Source organism: Cydia fagiglandana, chromosome 17 (assembly GCF_963556715.1).
Source record: "Cydia fagiglandana chromosome 17, ilCydFagi1.1, whole genome shotgun sequence".
Taxonomy (NCBI): domain Eukaryota; kingdom Metazoa; phylum Arthropoda; class Insecta; order Lepidoptera; family Tortricidae; genus Cydia; species Cydia fagiglandana.
Genome location: NC_085948.1, coordinates 15,986,911 through 16,010,758, shown reverse-complemented (window position 1 = coordinate 16,010,758; position 23,848 = coordinate 15,986,911). Strand labels below are relative to the sequence as shown.

Genomic DNA, 23,848 nt, shown 5'->3' with positions numbered 1-23,848 from the left:
TTGTCTACTGACAAGATTTGCTTGACCATCTATAAATCTTGACCTAATTGTCAACTTAAACGTCCAGTTTAGGAACTGGTCTTCACAATCGAAGCCATAGGGATACCGAGGCGATTTAATTTTTGCGTCCACACCACTCGAATTAAATGAGAAATTAATCACATTATACGAAATATTTCCCCGTCTGGGCCGGCCTTTTCTATGTTATCACCTACAACTTAATTGTTACTCTAGCTGTAAGTTTTCCTAACAAATAAAACAAAATAAATATAATAAAATATTTATTTAATTACAATATGTTTATTCAATATCCTTGTATCTATTAGGTACTATAAAATTGCACAATTTTGGAAATACCGACATTCTCTAATTCAAACTTTTTTGAAAATATCGATATGAACAACACTGGCCAAACTGTGGTATCATTTGTGCACATTGACCTGTCAATTTAGTTCGCGAGTTTCTGGAGGCAACTGTAGATGTATTTTGTGAACCGCATTAAGATTTTCACACAAAAATAGAAAAAAAAACAATAAATTTTTAGGGTTCCCCTTACTTAGAACTGAAACTCAATTTTTAATACAGTTGCTCAAAAAGTGCTACTTTACGTAGCTGTTTAGCGTGCGGAAAGTTGGTTATCTCGAACTAGTGCTTTTTACTTTTCCAATTTTTTTAAATTTATACTTGTTCCAATTCACGACTACTTATTGATGAGTGTTAATATTAGTTTCCTTTAAACGTCGTAATCAGCATAAAAACCTACCGTTAATGTAAGAATACGAAAAATATTACATATTTCATATTTAATTACTTACCTCTTCATCATTATAACACTTTTATTTTTTAATATTCAATATTGAAAATTCCGTTCTTAATAAGTTGACTGAATGGAACGGAATAGCTGCCAAACGCCCATAGATATAATATACTTAAAGACGACGTTTAACCGAGCTGTCACTGTTACCACTTTTGTTTAGTGTACGATTAACAATGTTTTTCTTATTTTTTCGCAACTGTATTAAAAAACGTTGTTCGATACACGTGCGGAAATGTCATTCTTCACTCGTCCCGAGTCTTGCCACTCGCCTGCGGCTCGTGGCAAGATATCTCGATACTCGTGAAGTAATGACATACCTTCCGCACTAGCATCGAAATGTACTATTTTGTTTTTCTCCGAGCCCTTACTTGTGGGGTATCTATGGATAGGTCTTCAAAAATGATATTGAGGTTTCTAATATCATTTTCTTCTAAACTGAATAGTTTGCGCGAGACCGCGAGAGACACTTCCAAAGATTAATATGATGATTATTTATTTATTAGGTATATTTGATTATTGATGAGGAAATGGATATTCCGATGTAATACTATCTACTTCTTTTGTTACTTATGCTTTTTTTTTTAACATTTAGATTTTATTCTAGAAATTCTAGACTAGTATTTTTTTATACAATTTTTTTAATGTTTGACGATCCTTTTGTGAAATTCTTAGTGTTAAATTTGATATTTATTTATTTATTTATGTTAGGAGAACCAACAGCTTTAAAATGTGCAATAGACAACAAGATTAAAACAGGAAGCCAATTACAGGAACTCACAGGTAGTTACAAAGTATTAAATTTTAACCTCGTAAGTCCTGTGTTTTTTCGAGGGCAGTAGTCATATCTGCCGGCTGTACTATACCAAGTACAAACCAAGAATAGTGCTTCAGACCGAGACAAAAAGATGTCGATTTTAGAGATTTTTTGAAGTGAGGTTTTATTTTCAGTATTTTTATGGTATGTTTATTATGTATAGCACCTTTTTATGAAGGAAATTTTTGAAAATATTTTGTACTTGTGTGAGTACATTAGGTTTTTACACAGTATAATAAAAAAATTAAAGGATTTATTTAATATTAAAATTAAATCATATATTTTCTCTAAACATCAGTAAAGTAAAACAAAATACTTTATTACAACATAACTAATCTTCTTCTTATAAAAAGGTGAATTAAAAAATCTCTTTTCATTATTTTAATACTTTACTACATCCAAGGAGATTGGATTTGGGTGTTCAAAGCCTAGACTAGATCTCCAGGCCTATCCCTTGCACTTTTCCCACGTCTCGCCCTTGTGCACTTGTGCTTCTACCACGGCTACGCCCACCTCATTGACCACGAGCACTTTGAAATCGATGACTAGATACACGTCCGCGTACTGCAACTTCTACCGGGTGTGGCCTGTAATATGAGCAAAAAATTTAACTGCAGGCTGTACTCCTCATACTGACCAACATTTGTTCAGCGACTTTTAAAAATAACTTGTGGTTTCATTTTTAATACACTTTAAAGTTTATTCTAAGACGCAATGTATTGCGAATTTTGTTACGTTTAAGGCGTGACAAGCAACGTCAATCACAATGATATGGCGCGGCAATGGCGTCCAATGAAGATAATATTTATTTTGTATGAAAAATAGGGAGTCTAAATACTTCATCATTTTTAAAAGTTGTTGAACTAAAGTGTCACCGTTTGAGGAGTACAATCTATGTTTTAGTTATTTGCTCGTGTTACAGGCCACACCCGGTATTTCTCCATCTTCATATTCCGAAAACGAAGAAAAGTCCGTATTTGATGCTTGGTCGGGTTCAGATATAAACATATCTTCATTATCAGAGTCCTTGAAGTCATAGTCATTGAGAAATTGAAATATTTGCTTTTCATCAAACGCTAGAATAAGAAAAAAAAACTTGTAAGTTAGACCGAATGTACTACCGTAAGTACAAATTATTTTGACCAATCACGAACCCCCTTAAATATACAGGTTTCTTTGAAATATTGTTTATTTTACAATATTTATTATTTAAATATACTAATACATTCGTATGACAACAGAAAAAACAAGTGATTACTTGAATATAAACCGATTATTTTACCTCGCGCTGGCCAGCGACCTGACTATGTGGCCATCTTGCGAAAAAATGACACTGACACTGACAGTTGACTTTACCTGTCTAACATGTCGAAATTGACCATAGAATATGGAATGAGAATGACCGTGTCAGTGTTGCCGTTGTAAAAAAACTACCCGGTAAATGGGAAATGAAAAATTTGTACTTGAGTAAGTACATTAGGCAGTTACGCCATCTACGTGGTTAAAATGTCAGGTCTGAAGTGCTATCCTTAATTTGTACTTGTACAGTCAGCAGCAGATATACCTGAGCGGGCAAGGTGTCCAAGAAAACATATACACTTCAATCGTCACAAAAATAAGGACATCTAAGTTGTCATTTTAGCGTAGACTTTCAGTTCGTCACATATATCTTAACTTCTGAGTTTTTCTTTAACACATACACCCTTATTTAATCACAATGACAGTAACGGTTAGAAAGCCAGTGGTAACTAAGCAATCAAATTCAAGCTGCTGTCATTAATACCTACACGCACGTACGTCAGCAGCCAGGGTGCCACCAGTTGCTAAGCAGTTGTTATTTCAATGGTAACTAAGCATCAACATTTTATCTGTTTAACTTTTAAAAAAATACTGTAGCAACTACGAATTGACACCTCCTTTCTTAAAGAAGTATTTTATCGTCAAGTGTCAAACTTAGACAATAAATAAGTAGTAAGTACTTAGATTCTACGAGAATGATCGGTTTTTTATTTTAACTATCATAGGCGGCCGTTCTTTCAAACCGTAGAGCATATTATATGTTAATATATTTATTTAGCCCGCTTATTGTACTAAAATATACTATATAGTACTAAAATACGATGCTCCGAATCGATCAAAGAATGAAGGAGAAAATAATAGAATTGAAACTTAACACGTTCACTGTCCCAATCTGACATGTAAACCTTATGGCTTTGTAATAGAGGCTAGCCGTGGCCCCACGTGAGGAGCACGGGCAGTAAAGGTGTTAAGCATATCCAACTATGACTCCTCTCTTTATTTTGTTGGTTGGACTCATGATCCGGAAGAAGGGTGCCTCCTCTTCTATAGATGTACCTATGCGATAAAACCATCACTGCCATGCATATACCTACGTAATATGCTAACTGTTGACCATAGGAATGACGAATTTTGTTTTTACAACTTAGCAGAGAGGATAGAGTATACGGAGGTATATGTATATGTATACAGTATGTATCAGAATCAGAACGAAAGGTCAATAAAGAGACCCATTAATGTTTAGGTCATACTGAGCAACTTTTACTATGGGACCAACCCCGAAACCCCGGAAAACAATTTACTCTCCCATAGAAAATTTCAATATTAGACCAGCAAAAGGTATGAAACTTCCAATTATTTTTCCGCGTTTTCGCGGGGTTGGTCCCGTAGTAAAAGTGGTTCAGTGTTCAGTTATGACCTAAACATTAATGGGTCTCTTTCTTGGCCTTTCGTTCTGATATATACTGTATATCTTTGAACTTATTGTTAGTATAACCTAGCAGTAAACATCAAATGGCATTCCGCACAGGAGTAATCTAAGGAACGCCCACTGCGGTTTCAAACCTCCTGTTAGAAAGCCGTACATACGCTACATGTGACATATCTTCAAAAAACCGGGCAAGTGCGAGTCGGACTCGCGCACGAAGGGTTCCGTACCGTAATGCAAAAAAAACGGAAAAAAATGCAAAAAAAACGGTCACCCATCCAAGTACTGACCACGCCCGACGTTGCTTAACTTTGGTCAAAAATTACGTTTGTTGTATGGGAGCCCCATTTAAATCTTTATTTTATTCTGTTTTTAGTATTTGTTGTTATAGCGGCAACAGAAATACATCACCTGTCAAAATTTCAACTGTCTAGCTATCATGGTTCGTGAGATACAGCCTGGTGACAGACGGACGGACGGACGGACGGATAGCAGTCTTAGTAATAGGGTCCCGTTTTACCCTTTGGGTACGGAACCCTAAAAACATATAAACGTATGCGAAATGAATGAAATGTATGCTCGGAGTTTCTCTACGTGATCGAATCAGAAATGAGGAGATCCGTAGACGAACTAAAGTCACCGACATAGCCCACCGGATTAGCAAGCTGAAGTGGCAATGGGCAGGCCAAATTGCACGCAGAGAAGATGGCCGATGGGGTCGAAAAGTGCTCGAGTGGAGACCACGGACTAGCAAGCGCAGCGTAGGACGTCCACCCACAAGATGGACAGACGATCTTGTTAAGGTCGCCGGAAGACGCTGGATGCGGGTCGCTTCCAACCGGCACGTATGGAGGTCCAAGGGGGAGGCCTATGTTCAGCAGTGGACGTCTTATGGCTGAGATGATGCGAAATGAATATAAAATAAAACTACAAAGTAATAATAGAAATGAAACCCAAAAAGCTGTAATCTCTAGGTGCGTCCGACTGAGATTTGAACCCGCGGTCTCTGCTTTGAAAAGCAAACGCCTTAGTAACAAGACCACAACGTGCCTTGACAATTGGCTCTAAATTCGGCTTCAGTTAGCTTTCGCTATGTGTCACTCATTCGTTTTGATGATTCTATTCAATAAAAGAAATAGTTTGCAGTAAGTTGACTGACAGGCCCCTGTCAATGGTTGAAGGGCAAAACGTGAGATAGATGTATGTGATGACAAGACTGTACTGCTTTCGATGATTGTCAAAACGCTTTACCTGAAATTAGCATAGCTATTATTCATTCAATATACGACCATACATGTATGCTTTAAACGTCTATTTTTCCATATTGTTCAGATATATTTGACACGTTGACCGCTTAGATACCAGTGGTTTTTTGACAGCTAAGGTATCAATGATTTGTTGTAAGTGTAGAAATTAATGAATAGCGACTGTTTAGATATTTGTGACATGTTGAGCGCTCACAAGTAAATGCTACCATGACAGACAACAACTTTTTGAAAGTTTAAACGTTTACCTCTCTTTGAGCACCTGGAGAGTATAGCGACTTCTGCTGCTGACTGTACAAGTACGCGGGGACTTACGAGGTTAAACTAATGCTAGCACCTACGCACACACACATGCGTACAAAAAGAGAGAGAAAAAAAAGAAGCATAATTGAAAATGGCAATAGAAGCCTTACAATAGATCTTATGATCTTAATATGTATAATAATCCAATTTTATTATGGAATAATATTAACATCAATAAATTGCTCTGATAATTAGATTAAGATTAATTACGATTCATAAGAGCTTGTTGATTTGATTTGATTTGATTTGAAAGTGGTAAAATGTGTCCCCCCCCCTGTAACTTCGAAAATAAGAGTATGATAAAACTAAAAAAATATATGATGTACATTACTATGCAAACTTCCCCCGAAAATTGGTTTGAACGAGAGTAAGTAGTTTTTTTTAATACGTCATAAACCGTAAACCGCAATTTTATTAATTATGTTACTTGCTGCTACGGAACCCTTCATGGGCGAGTCCGACTCGCACTTGGCCGCTTTTTGACTTTGTACAGTAGACGTCAAATATATAATGAATTGAATCTACATTTGTAATTCATTAAATGCGTTACGATACGAGTACAATTGCGAAAATCATCCAGTAATATTAAAAAAATCCTAATTGAATACACAATTACTGCAATTAATTGTGTGTTTAACTTTTCATTATTAATTGTAATGATATTGACCTAAACATAATATTCTATTAAAATAAATCTGTACTTAAAAACAATAACATCATTAATGTTCGACCGAAGTTTCGGTTTCGGCAGGTTTCGTACTTTTTAGTATTTGTTGTCATAGCGGCAACAGAAATACATTATCTGCGAAAATGTCAACTGTCTAGCTAGCACCTTTCATGAGATACAGCCTCATGGTGACAGTCAGACGGACAGCGGAGTCTTAGTAATAGCGTTTTTACCCTTTGTGGACGGAACCCTAAAAATCATGTTTCGGCTGAAGGTTTTCGGTTAGCTTTAGTTTATGACTAACGCAATCTTTGTCTGTCTGTATGACCCTATTAATGTTACTTAATGACTTTAATGAGTTTATAAACTTGACAAACAATAAACACGACTTGTTTACCGAACGTTAGAAGAAAACAAGTGCATCGTAAACATCGCATCATTTTGTTTGCGTGTAGCACCCAATTCATGTTGTGGAAATGCATTATCAAGGCAAACGGTTTTATACCGGCTATATAAACACATAAACACAAATAATTTATTGAACAAATTGGAACTATTAATTGAATGATTAATATGTTGAATAAATTTATTTCGATGTATCAATCACATGTGCCTAGAGTCGGACCAAAAAAAGTCTGCAGCGGATTTGATAGCCGACGCGGTGCAAGTGTAATTTATAAGTCATATTTGATATATTTGGCATTTATTGAAAAATCAAATTTTACATTTCATAGAAGTTAGACATTGGTCATAGTGAAAACTTGTCAAAAAACTGTTTAAAGCCTAGTATGTATAAGTTGCTCTATGGTTTACTGGGTGCAATAGTGCTGCACTCTGGCAGCAGAACATTGCAGTAATCATCATTGACCTGTAACATCAATAAGATGATGGTTTAAATAGCGTCAATAAGAGTGTGGCACTTCCGCAAATGACTATTAAGTCCAATGCGAGTGCGGCAGCCGCGACCGCATAGCTGGCAGGAGAATGCCGTGCCCGGTGACGAAGGTGGGAGGTGGGATTGCAGTTGCAGCATAGACCTAGTATTACATAGATGAGCCATACGCGTGCCTCCGTGAGGGACAAAACATACGCAAAGCGACAATATTAAAAACACGTTTTAACATTCCTGACAATATACCAAAAACAATCTACGTAATTCGGTCGGGTTATATGTTGCCCACCATAAACCATACTAAATTTTTGGTGGGGAACAAACAAAAAGTGAGACTGTGATAAGCAATAATACCGCTTTCTCTAGAGTACCTACTGAAATTTCCATAATTGCATCTCGTTCGGTCGTTTGGCCCCTCCCCCGTGTCATCTCTATATTAAGGGGCCCACTGATTAACAGTCCGCTGGACGGTATCGGCCTGTCAGTTGTTCGGAACTGTCAAAATTTTGTTCTAACTGACAGGCCGATACCGTCCGGCGGACTGTTAATCAGTGGGCCCCTTTATTGTACCTCTATGGATTGCAGTAATACTCCCTATTTAAATTTGACTCATTCTCTTTTCCAGAACACGTTTGGCAAGTGAACGTACAGAAGAAAGGGCTGGGAGCGTCGAAGAACATCCAGGGGCTGTACAACCTGTGCTTGACGGACAAAACGCTGACACTTGTCAAGATCAAGAGCCACAACAATGTTATCAGTGATTTAGGCATACCGGAGAAGATCGAGTACTCCTTGAAGAATATTAGAAGGTACGTATATACAGACTTCACAGATACGGCGCTGACTCCTACCAAAGTGAATTTGAAATAGAGAGTTACTGACATGGTAAATTATCAATTAATCAATCAATCAAATTTATTTCAGGCAAAAAATATACCCATACACAATATTAAAATTAAAATTATAAAAATTAAATTAAAATAATTATGTAGCTACAGTACATTTATTGCCATCTTTCGACAGAAGATTAAAACTGTTAGAACGCAATTTGACTTTGATCATCATTCTTTCACTGATGTGTGTTAACTTGTTAAATATTCATATTAACGCCATCTACTCGAGAGTAGGCTGAAGGTTGTGGCTTGTGGCGTCATCGTTCGATTGCACCATACCTTTGGCCTACAGTTTGGTCAGGTCTTTTCGAGCTATGGCGCCATACCTTTGACCTATCGTCGAGTACATGGCGATACTTTTTGACTTTTAAAAAATTTAACTCATATAATATTTTTTCACAATAAGTGTTAATCATTTGTGTCGAAAGATGGCAGTAAATGTACTGACTACAATAATTTACTTTGACAGTATTCCTCTATTTCAAATTCTCTTTGGTATTAGCCACAGAATAAATAATAGTAGGCAGACTTACAATGCTCCGTCCAGATCTCCAGCTACACAGGATCCTTGTATCCTATGCTTTAAGACGGGCGGTTTCGGTGTGTCCAGGATTATTTCCCGTTTGTTATATGTATCTTGCTCATTTACGTGAATACTTCCCTTTTGCACACTTCAGTTATCTTTACGTAGCGCGCTGTGCCCATCCTCAAACTTACCATTTCAGATGCGGCGATTCAGAGTGTTTCTTCTACATGGAGGTGGGCCGGCAGACGGCGACGGGCGACGGCGAGCTGTGGATGCACACGGATGACTCCAACATTGCGCAGAGCATGCACTCCACCATCTACCAGTGAGTGTAGCCAATTTTCGTCCAAGTTATAGTTTTAGGTTTCTAATAGAGCCCGACGGCTAATCCTATTGTCTATTGTTAAGTAAAACCGCACGTGCCACGTGCCACAACCATCTGCATAAAAAATATGTACTTCGGTTACTGAGTGCCGGCGAGTCGAATGCTACAGAACCAGTCTAAAATGTGTCATCGAGATGCGTAACAAAGGCGCGTTATCGGAGAGCGTACCTACACTGGTTTTTTGAGCGTTGGACTAGCCCGCGCTCAGGTGCCAAATAGAATACATAATTAAGACCCTTTTTTGCAGGTAAGTAGCACGTGCGGTTTTACTTAACAATATACAATAGGATTAGCCGCCGGGCTCTATTAGAAACCTACAAACTATACTCGGTGCTGCGTTCTAACAATATGCATTTTAAATTGACAATTGGGAGCCTCCAATTCTCACTGTTAAGGAAAACTTACTTGCGACTGTTGCGTTTTCCGGTGCTTGTTCGCCATTCAAAATATTTTCGTTAATATCATTGTTTGACCAAGGCGTCATTGATCTACATCACAACCTACAATTTGAACATATTTAAAGCACTATGCAGCTTCTTCTTCTTCCTGGCGTTATCCCGGCATTTTTGCCACGGCTCATGGGAGCCTGGGGTCCGCTTGACAACTAATCCCAAGATTTGACGTAGGCACTAGTTTTTACGAAAGCGACTGCCATCTGACCTTCCAACCCAGAGGGGAAACTAGGCCTTATTGGGATTAGTCTGGTTTCCTCACGATGTTTTCCTTCACCGAAAAGCGACTGGCAAATATCCAATGATATTTCGTACATAAGTTCCGAAAAACTCATTGGTACGAGCCGGGGTTTAAAGCACTATGCAGCTGTTTAAATAAATTAATAACGAATTAATACTTAAGTATTTAGCACATTAGATACTAAAATCATCAAAAATAATATCCCACAGGAGTTGGCTGCGATTTTTCTAAAGCATTTGATTGTATGAGATGACGTATAATTACAAACTATAACGATCCTTTGGCATTTAGGCCTTAAGGTGGTTCTCCTTGCTCGATTTTCATACAACTTTCTTGGCACCCTAGCTCCTATTATATAGGGTTTCTTCACTTGTATATGTAATGTTTGGGTAGTATATATATTTCTGTCTTCGCTTAACGTAAAAAATACTAGATTTTGATTAAAATTATTAAGAAAAAAGCCTTTGAATATTGGTAAAATTTTGCCTCATTGCTTGTTTGTGTGAGTGATGCTTATAGTATCGGTGTAATTCTAACATGGCGACTTCATTTGACAAGTAATCATTTTTAATTTGTCAAAGGTGTAACAGATGGCACTTTAAAACCGCAACACAGATTACCTGTGTATTTTGTTTTATTTTCACTCAATAGAGGGAGGTATATTTAATGCACAAAGCATGTTACGAGTATACCTACTCATTTAAGAATCTCCTTTCTGATATAATTGCATTCCCAGATTTAATATAACTTAATAATAGACTCGAATTACAGACGTAACAGTTTCCTTATTCGTGCGGGTAGAACACTTAACAGTCTGTCAAGAGAGCACGATATTGATGTGTTTAATATAAATACGCAGTCTATACGACGTATTTTAACGCTTAAATTCTTTGAGTGAGCTTGACCTTTCTATCTTGTCTGTAATGATTTTTGTCCTCAATAGTTTTTATTCTTAATTTATGTATGTACTTGCTTAGTCTACGCAGAATTGTAAACTATATATACTTACCTAGCGAAGTTATCTTCTATGTAATTTCTATCTGTGAAAACCTATAATTGGCCTTCGATTATTATACATAGTGCTAATATGTTTCATGTGCTGTTGGTTTTCCAATAAATAAATAATAAATAATAATAATAATAAATAATTATTATGATTATTACACAATAAAATACATTTATATATTTATAGAAAGGTCAGTCCAAACAATCATTCGCGTTACGGTCGTCCACCGAAAACCCTTGTGAATTCTGCTTTCGTTTCGGTAAATGTTCTCTGGAAAAGCCTATATTTATTGTAACAATGATTTTTAAACTAAAATACCTAGCTATATTTTTCTCAAAAATATATAGGTATATGGAGAAAAATGTCATCTTCTTGTAAATAAACAAGATTCTATAATATCTTCTGCTTGTGCATAACAATAACATTAGTAGATGATATTTTTAGGGTTCCGTACCCAAAGGGTAAAACGGGACCCTATTACTAAGACTTCGCTGTCCGTCCGTCTGTCCGTCTGTCTGTCACCAGGCTGTATCTCACGAACCGTGATAGCTAGACAGTTGAAATTTTCACAGATGATGTATTTCTGTTGCCGCTATAACAACAAATACTAAAAACAGAATAAAATAAAGATTTAAATGGGGCTCCCATACAACAAACGTGATTTTTGACCAAAGTTAAGCAACGTCGGGAGTGGTCAGTACTTGGATGGGTGACCGTTTTTTTTTTGCTTTTTTTTTGTTTTTTTTTGCATTATGGTACGGAACCCTTCGTGCGCGAGTCCGACTCGCACTTGCCTGGTTTTTTTTCAAAAATGCTGCCTTTCACCCGAGTTAAAACACTCTACTTTTCATTTCGCATACGAGGAAAGTAAAATGCATGTGTTTTTTTAAATACATTTTTATAGTAGGTATTTTCAATTAACAATTTGGCCAAAAGTAATTTATGGAATGGGGAGTCAAATATCAGAATGGAAATTGTATAACAAATCCATTTATACCCAAATTTCAATTGCTTATTGTAAAAAGAATAATAAAATCGTACTTGGAATTGGAACCTAAACTGCTCTAGTGCAGAAACGTATCATTTCCTGCACACCTTTTACAACAACAATGACCCTCTTTCATATATTCGGTCAAATTGTGCTTTTTGAAAAACTAATTATAGCCAGCCTTTTATGAATGTAGTATGATACCTTAGGGTATGGTGCTTTACGCATACTAGCGTTCCTTCCCCTCCCCCTGACGCAACCCACCCTTTTTGCATGAAATATGTCCCGGTTCACAGTTTTTTACATTTTTTGAGGAAAGTATACATTTTAGGAAAAAAGTGTCAATGAAAGAAATAATCCTTAATAAATTCTTAATAAAAAAGGTCATATTCATTTTTTTTATATGATGCACCTAATTCATGTATTAGCTTGTCAAAATTCGAAATAACATAGTTTTTACTTAGGGTTCGAAACTCATTTATTATACACGGTGTAACATGAGGAAACCGAATAATTTTAACAGCGTATTCCTGATCACATTTAGAGACAAAAATGTCCTATTAACTTTTTTGACATTCGCCTAGTTTCAGAGTTAATACCAATAAAAAAAAAAACAAGTTTCTATTGTTACATAGTTCAAAACGCTTTTTTGATGGCGATGTTGCTACTATGGGATTTAGTCTAAATATCCTTATTGATATGTCAAAAAGTGACAAGTAACACTTTGCAAAAACTAAGTTTTACGAAAAAAAAAACCATTTTAAGTGACAAGTTTACCAATAGCATTTAATTTTTATATACAAATTCATTCATAAAATTAAAAAAAAAAAAAAAAAAATTTTTTTTTGGCGAAATTGACCTAAACACATATTACATCTTTTCCTTTTTTTTGACCTCATGTATACATTTTAGGATAAAAGTGTCAATGAAAGAAATAGTTCCTTATAAATTCTTAGTAAAAAAGGTTATATTCATTTTATAACACTTATTATACAAGGTGTCCTCAAGAAATGCGAAAGATTTTATTTCTGAGGTCAAATTAAAAGAAGGAAAAAATGTTTGTATGAGTTTAGGTCAATTTCGCCGAAAACAATTTTTTTTATTGTTTTTAGGGTTCCGTACCTCAAAAGGAAAAAACGGAACCCTTATAGGATCACTCGTGCGTCTGTCTGTCTGTACGTCTGTCACAGCCGATTTTCTCCGGAACTACTGGACCAATCAAGTTGAAATCTGGTACACATATGTAAGTTTGTAAACAAATGAATTTTAAACATGGAGGCCACTTTTGGGGGGTAAATGAAAAAATAAAAAAATAAAAAATTTCAAACTATATCATGTTACATATCAAATGAAAGAGCTTATTGTAAGGATCTCAAATATATATTTTTTATAATTTTCGAATAAACAGTTTAGAAGTTATTCAAGAAAATAGGCAAAAAATTACTATTCCCCCCTCCCCCTTTATCTCCGAAACTACTAGGTTTAAAATTTTGAAAAAATGCATAAAATAGGTCTATACCTATAGATGACAGGAAAACCTATTAGAAATGTACAGTCAAGCGTGAGTCGGACTTAATTACAGTTTTTGATCCGACTCCTACGGATTTTTTAAAGATTTCACTCACGTTTCGCATAAATAATGTTTAGTTTTAAGTTTATAAAATATATATGTATGTTAGTCTGTAAGGTATTTGTAATATGGGCCTTGTTCCCTGAATTAAATATCTAAATAAATAAATAAATAAAATAAAAAATACATTGTTAAAAATTGTGTAATATACGGAATCCTTGGAACGCGAGTCCGACTCGCACTTGGCCGCCATTTTTTAATTTTTTGAATATATATGTATGTACATAAAAAGTAAATGTTATTGGTAAACTTGTCAGTTAACATGGATTTTTACTTTTTTTTCGTAAAACAGTTTTTGCAACGTGTTACTTAATTGTCACTTTTTGACATATCAATAAGGATATTTAGACTAAATCCCATAGTAACAACATCGCCATCAAAAAGGCGTTTTGAACTATGTAACAATAAAAACTGGTTTTATTTTTTTAAATTGGTATTAACACTGAAACTAGCCGCATTTCAAAAAAGTTTATAGGACATTTTTGTCTCTAAATATGATCAGGAATACGCTGTCAAAATTATTCGGTTTCCTCGTGTTACACCGTGTATAATAAATGAGTTTCGAATCCTAAGTAAAAACTATGTTATTTCGAATTTTAACAAGCTAATACATGAATGTGCATCATGTAAAAAAAAACAATATGACCTTTTTTATTAAGAATTTATTAAGGATTATTTCTTTCAGTGACACTTTTTTCCTAAAATATATTCTTTCCTCAAAAAATGTAAAAAACTGTGTACCGGGACATATTTCATGCAAAAAGGGGGGGTTGCGTCAGGGGGAGGGGAAGGAACGCTAGTGTGCGTAAAGCACCATACCCTAAGGTATCATACTACATTCATAAAAGGCTGGCTATAATTAGTTTTTCAAAAAGCACAATTTGACCGAATATATGAAAGAGGGTCATTGTTGTTGTAAAAGGTGTGCAGGAAATGATACGTTTCTGCACTAGAGCAGTTTAGGTTCCAATTCCAAGTACGATTTTATTATTCTTTTTACAATAAGCAATTTAAATTTGGGTATAAATGGATTTGTTATACAATTTCCATTCTGATATTTGACTCCCCATTCCATAAATTACTTTTGGCCAAATTGTTGATTGAAAATACCTACTATAAAAATGTATTTAAAAAAACACATGCATTTTACTTTCCTCGTATGCGAAATGAAAAGTAGAGTGTTTTAACTCGGGTGAAAGGCAGCATTTATGAAAAAAAACCAGGCAAGTGCGAGTCGGACTCGCGCACGAAGGGTTCCGTACCATAATGCAAAAAAAAAACAAAAAAAAAGCAAAAAAAAACGGTCACCCATCCGTAGCACGCTAGTGTGCGTAAAGCACCATACCCTATGGTATCATACTACATTCATAAAAGGCTGGCTATAATTAGTTTGTCTTCCCCATACATTAGAACACAATTTAACCGAATCAATGGCATGAGAAATGAAACGGATATTTCTTGTTTTCTTTGCATTAGCATTTTTCTCTCGATAATTTAATCAATTTGCAACATAAGTAGAAGAATCCTCATATATCCATAAATATCAAAATATAAAAGGACATACATTTTCAGAAGAATTCCCCGTGCGACGTTGCCAAATGATTTAAAGTACAACATGCTCGCAACGTTTGGATTTCAATAAGTCGACAATGAAAAATTATATTTCAAATCAATTCAAACTTGATATTTTTGACAGTAATGGGTTACTTAAATAAGAAGGCATTTTTCGCCCGGGTCTACTATGTTCAAATAGTCTAGTGGCTTTTAGCTACTGACAGGGTTCAAACCACGAACAAAGACTCATTTCTTTTTGTATTTATTTATTTATTTTGTTTCATCTTTTTGGTAATTTTATATGCCTTATTTTAAAAGTTATTTTAAGTAAATGTGTTGTATTTGATTATTTCATGTAGGTATATCATTTCAATAAAATTTTGGAAACTTTTATTTTATACCTGGTCAAGCAAATCTTGTCAGTAAAAAAACCGGGCAAGTGCGAGTCGGACTCGCGCACGAAGGGTTCCGTACCATAATGCAAAAAAAAAACGGTCACCCATCCAAGTACTGACCACTCCCGACGTTGCTTAACTTTGGTCAAAAATCACGTTTGTTGTATGGGAGCCCCATTTAAATCTTTATTTTATTCTGTTTTTAGTATTTGTTGTTATAGCGGCAACAGAAATACATCATCTGTGAAAATTTCAACTGTCTAGCTATCACGGTTCGTGAGATACAGCCTGGTGACAGACGGACGGACGGACGGACGGACGGACAGCGAAGTCTTAGTAATAGGGTCCCGGTTTACCCTTTGGGTACGGAACCCTAAAAAGGCGCGAAATCCAAATGTTCTATGAACGATATCCCTTCGCGCCTACATTTTTCAAATTTGCCGCCTTTTTCTACTGACAAGATCTGCTTGACCAGCTATACTTCGTCGATAGTTGACTTCTTATGTACCTATTCTGCGATCCTAATTAGCCTCATGCATGACTTTTTTTTAATTATTTTAATCATTATTTATATCCTTTGAAAACCGGAAAATAAAAATACTTTTATAAATCTTCCCATAATATTATTAAAAAATAATTAAAATACTGAAAATATTTTACTCACGTCACGTAAGTTTAGTTTCGAAGAATAACATACGCTTAAAATAATTCAAAAGAGAATGCTAAAATTATAAAATAAAAAAAACTGGCATTGTCGGGGTTTGAACCATGTATCTTAGCTACAATCTGATTTTTTTCAAAATAGAGGCTACGGGTGCCACGAGCACATGACAGTTGATGGTCGAAAACATTAGTTGCTTCTGAATGCCTTGTAATTCTTAATCGTTGCTCAAACAAGAATTTATTATTTAATTTCCAATCTTTTTTCAACAATAAACATTTCATCCGCTGCGCCCTCTAGGTTACTTTACTGTAACATTACGAATCTGCTGACATTTGACACTGACTTTAAGGTGACTTTAAGTACGTAAGTGTGCGTGAATGCAAGAAATTGCAATATTTTGCAGTTGGATTCCGGTAATAACGAAATGAGACAATGTTGAGTTGAACATGTCTCGATTTGGATGTAGTATTTTTTATAGTTTTCGCACATATCAACACATCTTATGAAACTTTGTATTTTGGGAGAAATAGTGAAAATCCACAATTCGTGCACAGTGACGCCATCTTTTGGCTGATAATCGGCATCCCATCCCTAGACATCCACCTTAATATTATTAGATTTTACAAACACGAGTAATCCGAATAAGTGTTTTTATATTGGAATCGAATAAATTCAACAACATAAAAGCATAACCGTAGATCGGAGTACCACAGGGCTCAATTCTGGGTCCTATTATATTTCTGTTAATCATTCAACTTTTTTATTGAACCCAATTCTTACTATTCCAGTGCCATGCGCAACTGTGCGAAAGAGACAGAGAACGAGAGGGATCACATCACGATGCCGAAATCAGACGACGAGCACCCTCGTCCTAGACGGCAAACGGTCTCCGAAGGCCAGAGGCCTAGAGCAGGCCTTTCCAACGGTAAGTTTGAAAATTCTGCCTTAAATCCAAGTGTGAAGAGCTATTTTCGGTTGAGGATTGTCCCAAGAATTAAACTGGTCGCGACTTTTATTATCTAACTCTGCTCTTAATTTAGTTATTAATGACTTAACCTCGTGCCGCCCGACGTACATTAGGATGTACACTCAGTTTCGATGGAATGTCAACCTTAATTTAAAACTAAGTAGGTAGCATTTCATTTGTCTCGTAATATTTCCGAACAAATGAAATTCAACCTAATTGAAAATACAATAAGATTCTAACTTCCTTGGCTATAATTTTGTATGGTGGGCGGCACGAGGTTAAACTGTTTTATTAGTCGCAATCAGTTGCAAATGAAATAATGCACATTGAGTTGGAGTTAAACTTTAAATATGAGGGTAGGAAGTACAGTCAGCGTCAATAGTAGCGATTAGAGCGTGTCAAAACAATTCGCCACCCTGAGATAGTTTTATAAATAGATATATCTTTATAGTTTGCGTTCAAAGATACCACATTATAATTGACTTACATAGAGTCATATCTTTTTGTAAAGCTACTAGAGAATGGTAAATACTTTTGATGCATATTACCGTCTACTATAGATGCTGACTCTACACATAGTAGCGTTAGTTGGATCTACATATTGTGTTTAATTTTACAAATGGAGAGACTAAAATGATCTGAGGTCTATCTTATTGGAATAGGTTCTACCGATTCTATTCGTTGACGTCATCGTCTGCCTAGTTAGCTCACTTCTAGAAGCAGGCATCTCAAAAAGGCCCCATCCCAAGCGATATAAGCAATAACGACAGATATGTGGATCCAACTTAATAGTTTGCATAAAGAAAAACATCGTTTATTTGTGACTTTCTTAGTCAAAAGATACCGCTTTATTGATTGTCAATAGCGATTATTACCATTTTTTTTTGCAATCAAAACTAATCCTTATTGATATCCGACTAGGTTACACTTTACCTGATACAATCAAGATTAAGTTAGGGTCACACTTTCCGAGCAAGAAGTAAGGGAATGAAAACAATGTTTTTCTTTTAGCAAACTTAGTTTTTGGGGTTGTAGCGGTGGATAGAGTAGCATGCACAAAAAACTTTATGGGTATTTTAAATATTTTATTTTTAATATATTTTTATAATAAAAAGTCAAATTATTATTTGAAGATTTTTTGTACATGTTTTTTTTAAAGTGATAACCTGTAGTTAGATTAGAAAGTAGTATAGTCAGCTTCGCTTAAGTACCCTTTGAAGAAAAACGTGACTAACCATACATTTAGAATAGTTATAGTGTAAGCAAGCATTGTTTTGTGTACAGTTGCCTCGGTAATTCAAAATCCTTTCCCAACATGAGAAGTGAATTCCTTACATCTTGTTCTACCTATATAATTTTAACTCTACGGAAAAGTCGAAAATATGTAATGACATTTGACCGGTCAGGATAGATGTTTTTGACATTGATTCATTCAGTTTCCGTGTCCCCACTTAATAACAGACCCGCACCTATTTCACGCAATATACTATACCTGTCTTTTTCTAAGTAATACAGTTAATAAGAGATGAGTATGTATATCCCGCGAAGGACATTGTACCGCGGTGAACATATTCTAGAGACACCTCAAAACATTTCGGGAATTATTTTAGTGATTTCTTTCATTTTTATGATATTCTTAATATTCTTATTAGTGAAATTGGTAGCCAATATATTTTCAAGAGAACGAATCAAGAACCATAACTAAAAGTGTGCAGTCGACGTTAAAAATATGTTAACATAACAGCGAATTTCAATCCGGACGTCGCGGGTGCAAACCCCGGCTCGTACCAATGAGTTTTTCGGAACTTATGTAGGAAATATCATTTGATATTTGCGAGTCGCTTTTCGGCGAAGTAAAATATCGTGAGGAAACCGGACTGACTAATCCCAATAATCATGGGATTAGTTATCAAGTGGACCCCAGGCTCCCATGAGCCGTGGCAAAATGCCGGAATAACGCGGTGATGAAGAAGAAGAAAGACAAAGGATTAAGGTGCTAAAGTGTAATCATATCTTTGAACGTCGACCGTTTGTAATCCGAGGACCTACCGCAAACATCTAATATCGTAATTTCGTTATCTGCCTCTATCATTCGAATAGGCAAAAGCGATAAAGAGATTCGATGTTCGCGGCAGGCCCTCTGCTCATAATATTATTCTTCATATATTTTATTTACTTACAATGGCGTTCTTTATTCATTGCCTTTATCATACTGGAGTTAACTTTTTTGAAGTGCTTGAAAGCTCACTTTAAAAGCCCCAGCCCTCATTCAAAATTGAACCCTCAGACCAAGATGTAAGGTATACATTGGCACAAATCTATTGCAGAAAAGGGCCTCTGCGTTGGCTCATGCATTAGACAATGCGTGTGTTCAACCAACACTTACTCCATAGATGACTCGGCGGCCGCCATTGCGCCTCTCACGACCAACGGTAATGTGCACCTTAGCGCAAGGGGATAGGACGCTTTTTTGTATGGCCACGGATATGTGTTGCGGTGGTGTAAACGCGGATGGTAAATTAGATGGACCAATCACAGTTAGACACTGACGTTGTAAAGTATTGTGGTTTTCCATATCAAAAGGTGCCTTATGTAGTAACCCTTTTTGATATGGCAAGCCATTTATAATCTTTCGGTTTTAATCTATGCTTTTCGTTCATTTTTATAATAATTTGAATTAAGAAATATTTAAAATCACGAAGAAACTTCACAGTTATAGATAATTAATATAACGCAATAAATTGAAATTGTACTATAAGCCGAAGACAAACACATGAGAAATTTTGTCGCACTTTCAAAATAAAGTAATAATCGAAAAAATTACATACCACTTAATTAATTTTAGATGTATGATGAGTTGATAGTTGATTTAAACAACATTTTATACACAAAAGGGGGGTGGTTTTATATAAAAAAAAGCTAAGATTAACACCGAAAATCTGTATTTTGGCTTCTGGCGTACCGCATCGTCACCAAATGTGGGAAATTGCCCTTTCGTCTACCAAATACCATCTGCGTTTTCATCAATGTAACATATAACAGTGGTTGTACCTGCTTATTGAGCCACAGTGACATTCAAACCGATTCCCCCTCGCTTACACCAAGCAAAAGGAAGCGAGATGGAATATCGAGTCGATTCACTGTGACACCTATATATGTGCAAGCGCCTTGTCTGAACTAACAATGCGTTGACATTAGAGGTCGCTACTGGCTAGGTTTTTCATTCGATTTCAAAAGTATAAAACGGTCGGAGGCCGTGGGTTCAAGTCTCACCCGAGACAGTATTTTTTTCACTTTTTTAATTTATTCTAAGCTTAATAGCATCGTTCGCAGACGTTTCTGAATTTAAGGTGAAAGTGGCCGAGTGGATGTGACGTCCGACTTTCAATCCGGAGGTCGCGGGTTCCAATCCTGGCTCGTACCAATGAGTTTTTCGAAGCTTATGTACGAAATATCATTTATTATTTACCACTAGCTTTTCGGTGAAGGAAAACATCGTGAGGAAACCTGCGAAGAAATTCAAAGGTGTATGTGAAATCCCGAATCCGCATTGGGCTAGCGTGGGGACTATAGCCCAAGCCCTCTCGCGCATGAGAGGAGGCATGTGCCCAGCAGTGGGACGTATATAGGCTGAAATTATTATTATTTTATTATTTATTTATGTTATGGAGATCCAACAGCTATCTATACAGAGTATGCCACATTAATAAGAGATGGAAAGCCAATTACAGGATCACACATGTAGCTACAGATTGTACATTCAAATTTACTTGAATGAAAAGTGTCGACGCCCGGACACAGCAACACACAACATAAGAGATTTTTCTTTTTTTTTTACAGTAAATATTAAGTACAATCCAAAAATGACAATATTTAAAAAAAAAACACCTACAATCAGAAATACAATAGAAAAGTAGCAAACAAATACTTATTACACATGCTCAATCAAAACATTTTAGCCAACACATACACATTTTAAAACATTTTTATTATTATTAAGAGATTATTTTTTTTACAAACTAAAAGGTCGAGCGTGAGTCGGCATTCTTATTTACACTTTTCACCACCGACTTAGAATATCGATAGCGCGATGTAGAACTTCATATGTACAGTTTTTGTGCCTTGATCACTCCATCTATTGAATGTTGAATAGATTCTTTCAACTTTTTTAGTAGTACCATCGCCCGCACAGTTAACTGTCCATCGGTGGACCTTATGCCTTTTGTAATAAGGTCCACCGATGTACAGTTACGGGTGTCGCTGTTTGTAACAAGTAAGTAGTTTTCGTCGCACGTCGAAATCAATAAATTTATATACCCAGTAAAATAAGTAAATAGTTTGAATCGTCTTTAGTCAGTAGCGACCTCTAGTGAGTGCTAAAACTACCGCCTTGTAAACTTAAATCTGCCAATCTTGTGGTTAAACTATATGTATCCTGCCACTAATCTAAAAAATGCCGTATGAAACTTTCTAGGGATATAGACAATATACAGTATTTTTTTAACCATATTTAATGTTAGTTCCATATTATGAAATGGAAGAATTTGACTCTATATTGTCATATCTCTCAAACTGTCAAACTCTATCGATTCGATAGCATTCTATGTTCGAATGCAGCTTTGCACGGCTCTTTGTGCGACCAAAAAGAATATCTATGGATCGTGTTATCTCGTTTCTTCAGATGATTGTTAGCTAATATCTGTCAAACAAATTAAGTCTTGGTTTTTTGTTACATAATATCACAAAAGGTCATGTGCCTAAGATGTCACGAAAATAACGTCGCTTTTTAAACTGTGACTCCATACACGCCTTACTTTTCTCGTATGTAAACGCGCACGCACACATTCACAACTCGAAAGGCCGAGCGTTCATTGGCTTACTTTATCAAATAAGTGAGTATGTGTGCGTCCGAAATCGGCGTATCATGAAATCACAGCTCCATCTTAGTGACGTGGTTTCCTTGTATTGTTCTTTATGTTTTTTTTTATTATGAGGATTCCTTGATGTTTGTCAGATATTTGGGAAAGATAAGCTTTATACTTGTCAAATTAATATGCTTAACATCTGTTGTTTGATTCAAGACTTAACGCAGTAAATCTTAAGGCTTATAATGCAATAACCGTTTAAATGTATATCGAACGAATGCTTCGCCGCGCTTGGCCGAAAACAGCGAACTGTATTTATAGTTATTTTTCTGAAATTATTTGAATGACAGTATATAGGGTTCATCTCTCGTATATAGGGTTTTTATAATGGGTGCAATGATTTAGAGAATTCTAACGTAAAGTACTGTGGAGGATATGTAACATTCTAATCATTTCAGAAAAAACGCATTAAATATGCTAAAAAAGTTGCTTTTAATGTACCTATTTCTAAGTCACAAAGTCGTGTGTAGGGTCAAGGAGGGAACAGTGGCTCGGAAAAAATATTTTTTTCCCGGCTATTGCCGGGTACAGTAGCTCAGTCAACTTAATTCCAACATGAGAGAATAGCTTGCATATTACAGCAGAAACATTCAGTAATCGAACGAATTCAATCGGACGGGCAATGATTATTCTAACATGTAAGGATGCTACAGTGTAAAGCGCTATTTGGGCGACTGAGCCACTGTTTGCGTTGAGCCACTGTTGCCGCCTTGACCCTACTACAAAAAAGGTAAGTAGGTACATACTATTCAGTTAAAAGTTTTCTTGAACACACAGGAAATGTACCTTCATTGCTTTTAAGTCTATAGTCTGTATCTTTAGGTATTTAAAAAAGAGTAAACAAAATCTACCCTCAAATGGCTTCTTAAGGGTAGGTGAAAACATTACATGATCAAATTAATAATGTAGGTCAGGTCATGGTATAATAATATACTCCGCCTGGTACTCTCTTCCCGTCTTTTCTAGGTCACCTGACTGACACAAGCCTACGTCATCATGCGACAGCGCTATATGATAATATGCGATAGCGCTATATATGGCGGCCATGTTATTATGGTTTATGACGTAGGCTTGTGTCACTCTGGGAAGAGAAGACCATGTTTTATTAGACTATGGGTCAGGTCGTTCAGTGACAGATCCAGGTGGTTTTGTATTTGGTTGGTTAATCAATAAATGTTATAACTGCCCGAAAGTGTACAACGTATTTGTTTACTTTTATTTAAGTAACTAAAGATACACCCCCTTATTCATAAACGTTTACTAAAGTTAACAAGCCGATAATAATCGTTTGTCCCTTTCCATCATACCAATACGTCGGAAAGGGACAAACGATTATTATCGGCTTGTCAACTTTAGCAAACGTTTATGAATAAGGGGGACAGAGTATAAAGTGTTTGTACTATTCTTTTTGTGTAAACGATTTTTTGAAGTGAATGTTAAAACTATTACATAACTACTAAATAAGTAAACATGTTAATTTTCTCTAGATTAAGTAAAATAATTGTTATTATTTGTATTACAAATAACGATGGATGTGATAGCATGATAGGATGTTATATTAAAGCATTTGATAGGATGTTAAGGCATTTTGAGCATTATGACGAATGCATTAAGAGTGATCGCGCATGATCATCGGTGTTGGATATTTGATATCGTTTACATGACAATACATTATTATTATAATTTCATGAGCCAAGAAAATATGGTATAGAAAATATTACGGATTTTTTAATTGAATG

General features: G+C 35.7%; 1 protein-coding gene across 1 annotated transcript in view; it reads left to right on the top strand.

Moving 5' to 3' along the window:
* Window positions 1–23,848, top strand: part of LOC134672839 (insulin receptor substrate 1-B) — a 51,762-nt gene that overhangs the window by 16,988 nt on the left and 10,926 nt on the right. Inside the window, exons 2-5 of the mRNA XM_063530793.1 lie at window positions 8,109–8,292; window positions 9,102–9,227; window positions 17,006–17,142; window positions 19,512–19,616. Coding sequence (XP_063386863.1) covers window positions 8,109–8,292; window positions 9,102–9,227; window positions 17,006–17,142; window positions 19,512–19,616 — 552 coding nt within the window. The remainder of the gene's footprint in view (window positions 1–8,108; window positions 8,293–9,101; window positions 9,228–17,005; window positions 17,143–19,511; window positions 19,617–23,848) is intronic.